This window comes from Ambystoma mexicanum, chromosome 12 (genome assembly GCF_040938575.1).
Source record: "Ambystoma mexicanum isolate Mex_15411 chromosome 12, UKY_AmexF1_1, whole genome shotgun sequence".
Lineage (NCBI taxonomy): Eukaryota > Metazoa > Chordata > Amphibia > Caudata > Ambystomatidae > Ambystoma > Ambystoma mexicanum.
Genome location: NC_090936.1, coordinates 28,761,764 through 28,777,393, shown reverse-complemented (window position 1 = coordinate 28,777,393; position 15,630 = coordinate 28,761,764). Strand labels below are relative to the sequence as shown.

At 45.7% G+C, this 15,630-nt stretch overlaps 1 protein-coding gene across 1 annotated transcript in view; it reads left to right on the top strand.

The window, feature by feature from the left end:
* The window catches only part of HDAC10 (histone deacetylase 10), a 706,011-nt gene that overhangs the window by 271,843 nt on the left and 418,538 nt on the right, over positions 1-15,630 (top strand). The window contains exons 5-7 of the mRNA XM_069627848.1: positions 4,702-4,799; positions 4,879-4,983; positions 5,070-5,138. Coding sequence (XP_069483949.1) covers positions 4,702-4,799; positions 4,879-4,983; positions 5,070-5,138 — 272 coding nt within the window. The remainder of the gene's footprint in view (positions 1-4,701; positions 4,800-4,878; positions 4,984-5,069; positions 5,139-15,630) is intronic.

Genomic DNA, 15,630 nt, shown 5'->3' with positions numbered 1-15,630 from the left:
AACTTGTATACCATTTGAGCCTCTGCACTCTTGCCCATTGAGGCTTTTAACACTAAAGACTGTCCTTCTTGTGGCATTAACATCAGCCCACAGGGTTAGTGAACTACAGGCTCTCTCATGTAAGCCTCCATATACCATCTTTTACAAGGACAAGGTAGTTCTTAAGGTTCTTATCGAAACTAGTTTCTGACTTCCATTTGTCACAAAAAATTATTTTACCAACATTCTATCCTCCTCCTCATTTGGGTAAAGAAGAGGAGAGATTGCATAGACTGGACCCCAAGAGTGCTCTCAGTTTTTACATTTCAAGAATGGCAAAATTACGTCAAGATGACCAACTCTTTGTGGGTTACACAGGTCGTAAATTGGGGTTAGCGGTGACAAAACAAACCATATCCCGCTGGATCATTCAGCCTATATTGGAATGCTACAGATTAGCAGGAAAAGACCCACCGGATGGGCTGCATGCTCACTCCACCAGGGGAATGGCTACTTCTGCGGCTTTGAAGAGGGGAGTCCCTGCAAAAGACATTTACTCAGCTGCAACATGGGCATCAATGCATACCTTTATCAAGCATTACTGCTTAGATGCCTCCTCCTCCAATGAGGGGTTATTTGCCAGGGCGGTACCTCATTCCGTCCATGAAAACAAGAACTAGCACTCCCACCTCCAAATTGACTGCTATGGGAGTCTATCACAAGATGAGGAATACGTGGGAGGACACAATCCATTCGAAGAACAAGTTACTTACCAACTGTAACGTTCTTTCGACTGGATGTTCCTCCCACATATTCCTCATCGACCCTCCCAGCCTGCCCCGCAGTACAGTTTACGTTTTCTTACACTTCCCTCTCACGATGGGCCTATCAGTCACAGCATACGCCTGGATGTTCCACGAGTATTTCCTCGGAAAAACAGAACTGAAGCCAACGGGCGCGGCTCGAGCTATTTATACCAGCAGTGACGTTGACACGGTACGGAGCCCGTTGAGGGACAATCGACACCACGACCTCGAGCAAAGCGCCCTGTAACGAAAAAAATGTTCCAAAGCAGCAAAGCTGGCGATAACGAATATCACAAGATGAGGAATACGTGGGAGGAACATCCAGTCGAAAGAACGTTACAGTTGGTAAGTAACTTGTTCTCCTTTCGGTGAGGCAGCACTATTGTGCCAGTATTTAAAAAGGAGAGTCATTCAGATCCCCGTAATTATCGCTTTTTGGCAATGCTGGACGCTCCAGCAAAGATCTTTGCACGTGTTTTGCTGGATGAGTTAAGGGCATTGGCCGAATTCGCGAACATCATGCCCCTCAACCAGACTGGGCTTCGGAAGGGCCTAAACACCCCTATTAACAGTCTGGCTCTGGCAACTACCATTCAACAAACCTGGGCCATCAGAAAAGACACTGGGCCTCATTACGAGTCCGGCGGTAGCCGTACTGGAATAACCTGCAGGCTGCTGCCGGACCCGAAATACCATTCCGCCTCCGTGATTGCCGGAATCACCGGGGCATTCCAACGCCGGTGCCCCGGTAATTCCGGAGGCGGGATTCCATAAATCCCCATTCCCATGGGTATGGGGACAATGGAAACACTGGTTCCGTCTATGACGGAGCCGGTGTTTCCATTTCTGCCTGCAGGCGGGTGGCGTTACTCCTGCCAGGTCAGACCTGGCGGGAGTGACACCTCCCGCCTGCAGAACTCTGAATCAGCCCGTCCGGAAACAACGGTGGCGGCGGATTTACTGCCACCGTTGTTTCTGGACCGGCTGACTCATGTTGCATTTATAGATTCTGCATTTATAGATTTAAGCGCAGCATTTAACACTGTCGATAGGGGCAGACTAGTTGAAATCCTGGAATATTCCATCTGGCCTCTTAAAGATTATTATTCAACTGCACGAGAAACAGAGGGTTAAAGTCTGTTTGGACTAGCAAGGCACAATGATGGTTGGATCTACACTTACAAGGGTCTTAAACATGGCTGTATATTGGCCCCAACCCTGTTCAACCCTTAGTTGTCGGATTTAGGGGATGGCATTTGTAACCAACTGTCCATACCTCTGAAATGAGGGCATACCACCCTGCAATGGGTGGGCTACGTGGACGACCTTGTCATTCTTGATCTTACTCCTGGTGGTCTGCAGGCAAATTTGGACTGTCTTAAAACCTACACAGAATCAAATTCCCTGGTAGCAAACATTAATAAAAACAAGATAATGATCTGTGCAAAAAAGATCAAGAGGCTGTGCTAGAAGATTGGTGGGGAGTCCTTGAAGCAGTTCCCCATTATAAATATCTAGTTATCAATCCTGACTGTAAACTGAAGGATGGAAAGCACCTTGAAATTCTGACCACCCATACTGTTAGGATAAGCAGTGCCATTGGTTCTCTTGCATGAAAGGGCAGGGGTTATTCAGTGGGTGCCGTGATACAATTCTACCTGGCCAAAATGTGTCTGACAATCTTGCATGAGGCTGAAATTTGGGCCTTTGACAAACTAATGATCAAGAACTTGAGCGTAATTTGCTAAGGAAACTTACTTGTATATCTCCCTGAACCCCAGCCGAGTTGTTCGTGGAATTCAATATTGCCCCATCTATATGAAATTCTGCCTTTCCTGCTTGAACACTTACAGGAAACTGAAAAAAAGAATAGGTACTAACCTGTCTGGGCTGATCTACGACACAATGATGTATAAAGCTGACTTAATACTGACAAGGTGCATTGTGAAAATCGTAGGAACTGCTGATAGATGGCTTGGGATGGTGTCTGAGAGTGCTGCCAGTTTGCCTTACAAAACATTTAAGAAAATCATGAAAACACGATGCTTGACTATAGCCACGAACAACTACCCCATTCCGGTTTGGAAAACAATTCAGCTGCATATATTGAGTACATCCAGGAGCGGGTGGAATTTCCCAGCTATATAAAACACTTTGTGGGAAACGCATTAGCATGTGACTACCTCAAAATCAAGTTTAATGTGGTGAAATCTAGGGAAATAAAGGGAGCGTGGCTGAGTACACATAGAGCACATAGCTCATGCCGCCTCTGTGGGGAGGATCAAATTGAAACCGCAAAACATCTTCTAGTTGAGTGCTCATCTCTTGCGCACCTTAGGCAACCCACACTGAGACCTGCGGGTATGTCTGCCGGTACCACCAGGGAATCCCTAATGTTTACATTTCTGAATGAGAATCGCGAAGCCTGTATTATATATTTTACTATTCTTTGGAGGAAAATTGTCATAATCTTGGATCTATTGGCCTTTTGACGTTATTACAGAAACTGGGCGGGTTGGAATTTGGGGGAAACTGTTTTTATTGGTTGTTAAATGGATGATGTGGTTGAGATGTATTAATTGTTGATTTATTTTAACTGTATAATACTTAATAATAAAAAATGAAAAAAGAATACATGACAAACTGATGGGGAAACAAAAATGAAAAAGGCTACACAAGCTAAGATTAAAGACTTTGAAAAGGGCCACGGCCCTCTGAGGCGATACCTTCCATATTTACTGATGTTTCAGTTTGATATGGAGAAACCCATTGTGAGAAGCCTGCTTGTGCCAGTGCTCTTGATGAATTGGTGGGAACCATTTCAAGTTGTGTTGATGATTTTCACTATTTTCCCGCTGGTTGCTGCCTAATCCACAAATTGCCATGGGCAAGAGGAGCAGCTTTTACAGACTTTTGTTAGGATGAGGATCTTGTATCGGAACATTAGGGCATAGGAACCATAGTCTTTGGCTATCGGACATCAAGCATTCAGGATATGGAGGAGAAGCAGCCAGACAGGACCACCATTTATCACATTTGCTGACCAAATCTCTCATGTGATCATAGGCAGACAGCATTTAACAATGTCGTGCACGTCTATGTGATGCCTGCTTAATAGCAAAAGGACATTATATAATCCAGGCTGATAACAATGCTAACGCAACACACGTTTGAACAGCATTCTCTTTTCTCATTATCAAGACCTGTAAAAGTGGTTGCTGAGGTTATATGAACCAAATGCAAAATCATGATGTCTATTAGAGGAATGATTTGAATGCAATCAACTACACATTTGAAAAAGTCAATGTGACTCTCTTCAAATAGCCGCCCTGTCCTGATAGTTATGCTGTAACACAGGTGATAAAAGCAGGGCAGCCTTTTTGGATTTCCAATACAGGTTTGGTCTCGGATGGTCTCCGATCTCTGCTCAGCAGGCTTCTCCCAGAATCATCATTGCATGGGCCTTCGTTGGCAAGGGACACCATATCATTAAAGGTAAAGAAGTCCTCTGAATGCCTACTGATTCTCCAAGCAGTCTGACGCAGATTGTAGCTTGGATGCAGTATACTGAGAGCTTGGAAGCGGCATTGAGGTGGCATGTTAGTGCTATGAATAACACCCAAACAAACATCCAAATTCTTTCTCATTCCCCTCATAGCGGACCAGAAAACATCTCACGTTATTCCAGTTTCTGGCGTCTGCTAGGCTCCAGTCCTGCCATGCACTTGTGGTTTCATACTGTGCCCCAATCTATCCACCTTCCATTATTTCCCGACACTATTGGCCTTCTGGTTACCCTTTGAGAAAAAACTAGTGTTTTAAAGAAATTATCTTTATATTTTGTTTGAATCTAAAATCCCTGTATGCTGTCGCTAGCGAAAGTTTCTGATTTCCATGCAACATTTCTTTTCTCCAGAACTCTTACCGATGTGCCAAGTTAGCTGCTGGCGGCACCTTGCAACTAGTCGACTCTGTGATGTCTGGAAAAGTGCTTAATGGAATGGCTTTAGTCAGGTATGGCTTGGCGTAGGCTGGGGATACAATTTCTTTCTTTGGTACAGTTTGGTAGTAATATGTTGCATTTCTTCATAAGGCCCCCGGGTCACCACAGCCAGCGGAATCTTGCCAATGGCTTTTGTCTGTTTAATAACGTTGCGATTGCTGCAGAATACGCCAAAAAGAAATACAACCTCCAAAGGTCAGTATAACTGGTGACCAAGCCTTTTTATTTGCGTGGTGGTTTTAGTTCTTGTTTGTAAATTCTTCCTTTTCTTTCTCTTGCAGAATTCTGATTGTGGATTGGGACATTCACCATGGACAAGGAATTCAATATATCTTTGAAGAGGATCCCAGGTTGCGTAGCTTGCCTTTTATTTTTCCTTTTAAGTTCTAGATGTACAAGCTATATTCTAGCATCTGTTCTGTTAGGTTATTTATTCTTTTGCTTCCCAAGTTCCCAGTGTACAATTAAAATGTATCAACATCACTTTCTGTGTACTTTACAAGGGAAATTTCAAGTTTGAATAATTAGCTTATTATCCACCAGAGAAGTAGGAAAATTATGTTTTTCTTAGTTAAGGGGTGCCCTATGAATTCTTCAAGATACCGCCCAGCAGTGGCAGGATCTCAGTATTATTAAAAAGAGCATTTAAAGCCCAAAGAGGGAAGTGCAGAGCCAGCTGGCCTGTGCAGAGGCGGCAGCATCACAGGGCTCTGTGAGGGCTGCTCTTCTTGGGCCTTTCCTCTATAGCCCATGATGTGAGATGCTCCTTGTTGGGCAGACATATGAAGAGAATAGGAGGGTGTTAAAGGCTGTTGCTGGTTTTTCGCTTGGTGCCACCTGCAGGGAGAGCAGCTACAGTGGCTATTTGGAGAGCAGACAAGAAGGCACCTGTGGCTGCCCCTCGACTGTGAACTGGCGCCCCAGGAAGTGGAAATCTGACTTCAGCAAGCATCAAAGGAAACAATTAGAAGCAGCGGAGTGGGGATTGACACTGCAGGTCAGCGGACAGTGGCGAAGTGCAAAGTTGACTGGTGAGAGTTCCTGTCCCCTGACAGTGAATGTAAGTTCTCGGTTGCCCCATATTGGATGGTGCCGAGGCCAGAAGAACTTGGGGTAGGAATTGCTGTACTGTCAGTGTTGGAGATGTGAGGAAAGCAGTGGCCATCTTGAAATATCCTAATGAGCCAACATTAAATAGACAAGAACTTTGTGAAATGTCTGAAACCTGGAGGAGCTTCAGAGGAGATGGTGCTGTGCACTGGAAGAGGAGAGCCCACCCCTTTCTACAGGACAGTCTGATATCCTAGCTTGCCTGGTCGCCCTATTTGAGGGATTTCAGTAGATCCTTGTGGTAAGCAACTTGGACGAGAAGGTCTCTTTAAGTCTCTTTAAGTCTTGGGCATCCTTCTGTTCATAAAGAAGGAGAGGGGATAAAAACAAAGAGTCTCAAAAGAAAAGTTATATGATGCTCTGAATGCAAGGGCAATTGATTAGGGTACTAATGGGAGTGTATACAGACTTACACTATAGAATAGGCAACCTTCAGTGTGTAGTACGCTGGTCAACGTTTTTCTGGCCAAATTGCATGAGTTCTTAGAGGCAAAGAGTTGTGGGGTATCTGGTTTTCTGGAAATATATTTCCTATATAATATAGGAAGTGATATTGGATTCCCCTGATCATTCCTGGGTAAATGAAGTAATGTGTATTTATTTATTTTTCAGGAGCAATAAAAGTAAATGTACCTTCCTATGAGTCTTTTAATTTAGAAAAGAATGGAGGAAGTCCTGCTCACTACTTGGCAATCTGATTCCTGGGGAATTCATGCCCTGCTTACTTCCTGGCAATCTCAGTCCTGGGGATATTACACCTTGCCTACTTCTTGGCAATCTTATTCATGGGGATATCACACCCTGCTTACTTCTTGGCAATCTAATTCCTGGGGAATTCATGCCCTGCTTACTTCCTGGCAATCTCAGTCCTGGGGATATTACACCTTGCCTACTTCTTGGCAATCTCATTCCTGGGGATTTCACGCCCTGCTTGCTTCTTGGCAATCTTAGTCATGGGGATATCACACCCTGCTTACTTCTTGGCAGCCTCATTCCTGGGGATTTCACACCCTGCTTGCTTCTTGGCAATCTTGGTCATGGGGATATCACACCCTGCTTACTTCCTAGCAATCTCAGTCCTGGGGATATCACACCCTGCTTACTTCTTGGCAATCTCATTCCTGGGGATTTCACGCCCTGCTTGCTTCTTGGCAATCTTATTCATGGGGATATCACACCCTGCTTACTTCTTGGCAATCTAATTCCTGGGGAATTCATGCCCTACTTACTTCCTGGTAATCTCAGTCCTGGGGATATTACACCTTGCCTACTTCTTGGCAATCTCATTCCTGGGGATTTCACGCCCTGCTTGCTTCTTGGCAATCTTAGTCATGGGGATATCACACCCTGCTTACTTCTGGGCAGTCTCAGTCCTGGGGATATCATGCCCTGCTTACATCTTGGCAATCTCAGCCCTGAGGATATCACGCCCTGCGTGCTTCTTGGCAATCTCAGTCCAATGGATATCAGACTCTGCTTGCTTCTTGGCAATCTCAGTCCAAGGGAAAACACACCCTGCTTGCTTCTTGGCAATCTCAGTCCTAGGGATATCACACCCTGCATGCTTCTTTGCAAACTCAAGTCTGGGGATATCATGCCCTGCTTGCTTCTTGGCAATCTCAGTTGTGTGGATATCACGCCCTGCTTACTTCTTAGCAATCTCAGTCCTGAGGATATCGCACCCTGCGTGCTTCTTGGCACTCTCAGTCCTATGGATATCACACTCAGCTTGCTTCTTGGCAATCTCAGTCCAATGGATATCAGACTCTGCTTGCTTGCTTGGCAATCTCAGTCCAAGGGAAAACACACCCTGCTTGCTTTTTGGCAATCAAAACCTATGGATATTACACCATGTTTTGCTATTTGGCAATCTCAGACCTAGGAATAGTGGGTTGTGCGTGCTGCTTGGCAAACTCACTTCTGGGGACATCATGCCCTGCTTGCTTCTTGACAAATCCTGGGGATATCACAACCTGCTTACCCCCTGGCAATCTCAGTCCTGAGGATATCAAACCCTGCTTGCTTCTTGGAAATCTCAGTTTTAGGGATAACACATCTTGCTTGCTTCTTGGCAATCTCAACCCTAGGGATACACACAATGCTTGCTTCTTTCCAATCTCAGTCCATGGGATAACACACACTGCTTGCTTCTTGGCAACCTCAGTCCTAGGGATAACACACCCTGTTTGCTTCCTGGCATTCTCGGTCCTAGGGATAACACACCCTGCTTTCTTCTTGGTATTCTCAGTCCTAGGGATAATACACCCTGCTTGCTTCTTGGCAATCTCAGTTTTGGGGATAACACACCCTGCTTGCTTCTTGGCCATCCCAGCTCTTGGGATAACACACCCTGCTTGCTTGCTGACAATATCAGTCCTATCATAAGAGACACTGCTTGCTTCTTGGCAAACTCAGTTCTAGGAATCCACATCCTGCTTGCTTCTTGACAATCTCAGTCCTAGGATAACACACCCTGTTTGCTTCTTGGCAATCTCAGTCCTATGAATATTGCACCCTGCATGCTTATTTGCAATCTCAGTCCAGGGGATAACACACCCTACTGGCTTCTTGGCAATCTCAGCCCTAGGCACACCCTGCTTGCTTCCTGGCAATCTCAGTTTTAGGGATAACACACCCTGCTTGCTTCTTGGCAATCTCGGTTTTAGGGATAACACGCCCTGCTTGCTTCTTGGCAATCTCAGTCCTATTGCTATCACACCCTGCATGCTTCTTGGCAATCGCAGACCTGTGGATTACACACCCTGCTTGTTTCTTGGCAATCTCAGTCTTAGGGATAACACACACTGCTTGCTTCTTTGGAAACTCAGTCCCAGGATAACACATCCTGCTTGATTCTTGGCAATCTCAGTCCTATGAATAGTGCACCTTGCATGCTTCTTTGCAATCTCAGTCCAGGGGACAACACACCCTTCTTCCTTCTTGGCAACTTCAATGCTTTCAACACATGCCTACCCGCAAGTACAAACACCCCACCCGCCCACACCTCACTTATTGTAGGGTTTTGGTTAGGCCTAGATATTCTTATTGTAGAGTGGGTCTGCCCTCCTGGGCCAGCAAAAATACCTTACAGCACACTCCTACCAGCGGTATTTCCTTCTCCACTGCTTACGATAATTGTCAAGTCTAGATATTCTCACCCTCTACTGTGAGTCACCCTCCTGAACCATTATCAATATGAAGAGAGGGTCCCTGGAATGGCCTTTGTGTCCCCTATGTACATTCAGCCTGAAGGATGTGAAACGAGAGATGCCATTCACTGTTTGGCCAACCTCCAGGTGGACCGGTGCATTCCACGTATGTGAGCAGAAATTCTGTTATACAACCATTCAAACCCTATCCAGCAGATGTCTTTGCAGATACAGGTACCTCATCACTGGAAAAGGTTGACTAATGATAACTGTCCAGCTGTGCTGACGTCATTAGTGACAACACGACATAGCAGTGTTAGTCACAAAGACTACCCACATCCCTGCACAAAGTTACACAGATATACACATGCATACACTGTTCTGTAGATAGAGGACAGATACATATACATACTGTCAGAATCATTTCCTTTTCACTAGCCAAACGCAGAAATGCAAGAAAGCTAATTTTGCACGGAGCAAGCTTGCAGCCGCTTATTGCAACTAACCATATGGAGCTACAGGGACCTAGAAAGGCTCAAGTACTACTAACCTTCAACGAAAATAATACAATATATATAGAGAGAGACCATAGAATGACTGTGTGAAATCAGGCCTCAGAATAAGGGAAGAAAAGAGGCAGGCTATGCAGCATGAAGCACAGAGCCAGTGCTCGCAGCCAAGGACAAGGGCGGGTGGAAAATTCCTGGCTCCCGGGGCTGGGATCCACCTGCAAAATAACAGAAGAAAATCCTCAGTAATTGTAGACCGAAAAGCTCAGTTTTGGGGTCCTTGCCCACGTGACTCGCCTGAGCCGAACTTTGGCCATTTACCCGTGATGGGAAGAGAAGCTGTTCCCAGCGAAGACGGATCCATGCGTTGTCCACCAAACATTGCAACTGTCAGGCACTCTCCCAGGCTATGTGGCTGCACCAGTGGCAACAATGGCAACAATGGGGACACCCAGTCTTTCTCATTACCTTGAAAAGGTACACTGAGCGCAGTGAGAAGAATAGGGTCCCAGACCTGGGGAGACCCGCTCCAGCCAATAACGATGCTCAAATCCATGGGTGGTGTCTAATGAGTTAAGGGCCAGTGGTTGTCTTGCCACCCTGCAACAATGTAATAGATAGTTTTTGGGGAAGTCTCAGGCGAACCCACCTGACATGGGAAGACCAATCTAACAACACATATAGGGGACCTCTATAGGTGTTATTACCCAAGCTACCCAAGGGGTTTGGCTTTTACGTTTTTTGGGAAGGGTTGGGAATTGTGACGTCATTACGGGATAAAAGCTTGTAACACGAACTCAGGAGCTGTGATTACCAGTGATTCTGTGATTTCCTGGATGATCCCTGTGTGTTTGGAAAAATAAAGGACAGTTCTAACTTGCCCCAAGGCCGAGTCCTCCGTCATTGCCTGGGGAGGGTTTGATGGGCCCTGGTTACTCTGCTAAGCTGTGATGTTGTAGTGCGAACCCCAGGTCCACTGGCATACCTGTACAAATACCTTACAACACACTTCAACTAATGGCACACTCTTCCTGACAGAATTTAAACTTGTCTTTAGTTCGATCCTCTTACATGACCAATGCTGGTATGGAACCTATACCGTAGAAAAGGAGCATCATGATACAAATTCGTGCATCTTGCCTTAGCTTTTCCCCTTTGGCCAGTGAATTTTACCTGCTGTCTCTTTGGGGAAGCCATCAGTCGAAAAACATTATTTTGCCCTGCCAGTTGAGTTTGCATATACAAATATTTAGCACAGGCTCAGGTGCAACTAGCCAATGCTGATCTCACAACACAAGTACTAGTCTCCTTTTTCTGCCAAAAGCATTACAGGACCTCGAAGTCCTAAGTCACATCAATTGAATAAATCAATACCACCAACCATTTTCTTAATATTGTTGCATATCTTTTTCTTCAACTTTTATTTATTGGCAAAAATGTACAGCGTACATGTTCAAACAGTACTTTCTAAATATACATGCAGACCGGTTAAATGCGTTCAAACTGAGGTTATTGGGTCTATCGCATCCAGATTAGGTATTTTGTATTCACCTTTTCTGGGTTGAATTTACTTAAAGACAATGCAGCACAGTTCATTAAGGTTCATCATCAGCCTGACTGGAAAGATAAGTATGGAATTCAGCCCAGACATTTTTGGGGCAGGAGTGTGGGGCAAGTGAGTTCACATACTCCTCCTCAGATGTTTGAGTCCAGGTAAGTGCAGTCAACCACATTGTAAAGGTAGTGGGGGTTGCTATTTCCAGTGTTGGAGAATGCATTTCTTAGCTACAATACAAATGACATTCAGAAAGGATAACATTTTCCTAATCACTACACCTTCCCATACCCCAAACATGACCCCAAGTGGATCAGATTCAATGGTACACAATTTTAGTAAGCACCTGTAGGATCTCTTTCCAGAAGTTATGAAGCTTGGTACATTTCTAGGACATATGTATGTGGTCAGCCTCTCCAACGTGGCATCTTGGGCAAGTGTATGCAGGGCGAATCGGTTGAGCCTGTCCGGGGTGTAGTACAATCTATTTAATATTTTGAACTGTATGCAATGGAACCTAAAATTAAGGGAAACTCTGCGTGTAAGGGAACACATAGTTTTCCATAGGGCGTCTGGGATATCTAGGCCAAGCTCATTTGCCCATGCATTGCGTATTCCAGGTGACAGGTCTGTTTTTTTTCTTGCAGCATCTTATATAGGGAGGAGACTACCCCGCGAGCTCCACTAGAGTTTATGTTTATTTATTTTATATAGCGCTTTAAGCCAAAGCGCTTTACAATATAACAACAAGATACAATAATGGTAGAAGCAAGTTAACAATCCTGATACAAACAACAATTTAATATGTAGAACAGTTTCCTTGGAAGTGGAGAATATGGAACGGAAAGAAGGAAGGCAGAGGAGGTAGAAAGCAAGAGAAGCAGTAAAGTCAGATGTGAGATATAAGGTCAGGTGGATGTGAGAAGGGAGGAGAAGGGAAGGTAAGAGGGACAGGGAGATGGTAGAAGGTCAATGGGGGCAGTGAAGAAGGGCTTTCAAGGAGGTGCGGAAGGAGGTGTAGGTGGGGTAAGGAGTTCTAGTGTAGGGCAGCCAAGAGCTGAAAGGAACGGAAGCGAGAGGCTGCACATGGTGACAGGGGTACAGTGAGCAAGAAGAGGTCAGCAGAGCGGAGAGGACGAGAGGGAGTGTAAAATGAGAGAAGAGAGATAGAGGGAGCATGGGGAGTTGGCAATGTAGTATAATTCTTGTGTTTCGGGGGTCTCATCAGGGAACGAAGGCCACATAGAACGGAATGCGGTGCAGAGTCTATAGTATTGTACCATCTCTAGTGCCAAACCGGAGTGTCCATCTCACCATGTCTGGGGCGTGATGAACCTCACCTCAGGGAATAAGTCAGTTAGAGCCCTGTATCCCAACCCTTGCCAGTGCTGTGTTAGCATCATATCCTGTGTGGGTTCACGCCCAGGGAATCTCCATATCGGGAGCCATTTATAATAGGGGTGTGACTCGCTCAGTGATGGCCACACCCGGTGCCAGGCCAGTAATGTGGTGGTTGTAGGGTCCAGTGGAGAGTCGTCTTTGTTGTTTATTTATTTATATCGCGCTCCTGACCCAAAGGTATCTGGGAGCATTACATGATAATACAAGACTTAAGTTACACAGAATTAAAGTAATAATCGATAACAATGCAAAGGTAAACGTACAGATATACACAATGGCATATAATTGACAGGCCATGAACAAACCGTGTTCAAACAACGGATGAAGATAGAGGACAGTGAGTAATCATTGGACACAAGCCATTTCTTTAGATTTGTCCTAAAGTTCTGGAAGGACTGGTCTGAGCACAAGTGGAGAGGGAGGGAATTCCAGCACTGGGCAGACTGCACGGGAAATCTAGAGTCCCCTGCTGTTTACAAGTTAAATCTGGGGACAATGATGCAATGTGAATTTGCCGTCCTTGTAGGTTGTGAGGAAGATTTTTTTGTGATTTTGTCTATTAGGTACTGCGGTGCCGCTTTGTTCAGGCATTTGTGGGTGATTTACGCTATTTTTAGCTGAATTCTATCCTTGATGGATAGTCAGTTTTGGTATCTTCTGGTCCCAGAGATGTGGAGTCCCCTCGGTATGCTTAGTGCAGATCTTAATGCATTATTTTGCTGGATTTGCAATTTATTCAGAATCTTTTTATTGGCACCTGCGTATAAGGCATTGCAGTAATCGAGTTTGGACATGATTAGTGCCCTGGCAAGTGTGATACAACTGTCATTAGATAAAAACAGTTTACAAGCACGTATCGGCTTGCATGTGTATGCTGTAGCTGAAGCCGTGGCCTTGACTTGTTTCCCTACGTTCAAAGTTGAGTCCAAGTAGAAGCCTAGAGTTTTGGTCTCCTTGGTAACTTTGATCTCGATACCGTCAATCATGAATGTTGTATATTGGCATCCACGCTTGCTCAGGTTGGATGGGGTCCCTAAAATCAGGATCTCGGTCTTGTCATCATTCAGGCAAAGGTCATGTGCTGCCATCCATGCCTGAATCATAGAGTACATTTTATTGATTAGAGCCAGGTCTCTATCGTAGTCTCCTGACAGAGGTAAGAGTATCTGGGTGTTATCTGCATAGTAAGTGTAGGTGACACCCAGATGGTAAAGATAGTCAAACAGAGGCTTTGTGAATTTTGCACATGGTCGGGGAGACATATGAGCCTTGTAGTACACCGCACGTGATGGTAGAAGGGTCAGCGGCTGCCAGTGGGGAGAAGACCCTCATTGACCTATTGTTGAGAAAGGATTGAATCCAATTGGTGGCTTTTTGCGAGAAATTGGCAGCAGTGGACAAATTATTACAAAGGACTTTATGATTCACCAGATCAAATGCGGCGATAAGTCTAGTCGGAGGAGTAAGGCGCATTGTCTGTTGTCTTGTAGTTGGTTGATTTGCATTTTCAAGTCAATCATGGCGGTTTCTGTACCATGGAGTGGTCTGAAACCTGATGGACGAATTCCTAGGAGGTTGTTGGTCTCTAGGTATGATTGAATCTGCATGTAAGCGGCTTTGTTAATTATTTTGAGCAAAAATGAGACCGTTGTTATTGTCACGATCCATGCTCCTGACCCCCTCAGGTATAACAGCCCCCTGTCAGCAGTGGGGCTAAAGCCCTTCACACTGGCCCCAAGGGCCTTAAAACTCCATCAGAAACGTACCTGGAGTCAGTCCTGGCGCCTTTGGTGCCAGGCTCATTATCAGGAATAAAGTAATACCAGTTTTGGACCTTAATCCAACATGGAGGCCTATTACACAGCTCAGTTCTTTAGAACCAAGCCATGCGGTCTAGTGTTTTGGGTGTGGCTGGGCCTGGAACAACTTGGCCTGGAACTACTTTACCTGGGCTATTTAAACCACACCCAAACAGCAGAACAGGCTTCGCATTATTCTGCACTCCTGCAGCGTAACGCTCACCATGTCCAGCTCCTGCTCATCTGCTTCTCCGGCGGCCCGATCCTGAATCCCTTAGATCTGGATTCCATTAATTACCTCGCCCATCTCCGGGTTTCACCGCAACCTGCAAGAGAGAAGGAACAAGGTCAGCATTAACAAAGCACTTACCTGGGCAAGCAGCGATTCGAGCGCTCATCACTCCGGAACATCACCGCAACCTGTACAAAGAAGGGGAGAGAACACAGGTTAACAATTAACACCAATAAACAGTGCAGCGCTCCGTGCATCAATAACTCACTGTGGCCTTCGCCATCAGCGCGGCAACTCCGATATCGCAACCACCCCTGTGAAAACAAAAAGAGACATTGTTAGGGAACAGCGTAGTGGAGCATGATGCCGAGAAGACAGAATAAAGACGGAAAAGACTGTCACCTGGAAGACAGCAAGCAGAGTCGGGGTCACAGCCGGTCTGGACCCGACATAAGGGCACATGGACCAGTGAAGCAACTAGGTCCAGGGAACGCCCGCACCAACCACGCGCCCCCTGCACAGAGACGCAGGACGGAGAGTTCAATGCACAAAAACCTAAGATGAGCAATAACCCCAAGGGAGAGGATTTGGACCAGAGGGAGGTGGGAATCCACCCATCACAGAACCAGTATCTTAACCCTGCATTCTCCTATTATGGGCGCTACCCAACGTCTGGCACATAACCAAGTAGAGAAGGGTCCGGGATAGCGCTTAGACCTCCATCCAGTATCGTATGGTGCCCCCGTGGATACCAGGTGAGCGTAACAGTTATAGGTCTGTAATTAGGGATAGTAGGGGCCAGTGAGTTTTTTTTTAACAAAGGTAGTACCCACGCATCCTTCAGGTTGTTAGGGACGTTGGCGGCACGGAATGAGGCATTTATCAGTTTAGTGATGAAGGGTGCTAGTGTTACGCTCACCTGGTCTCTGCGGGGACGTTGGGGCACGGTTGCAGCCCTCCCTGGATCTGGCTCCCCTGGGTCAGGCTTCTTCCCCTGCTCCTGTGTTGTGGACTGCTCTGGTTGTTGATACTGCCCCTCTGAGGGTACGAGAGGCCGTGAAAATGCTGTAATATGGCTGTAGTTTCC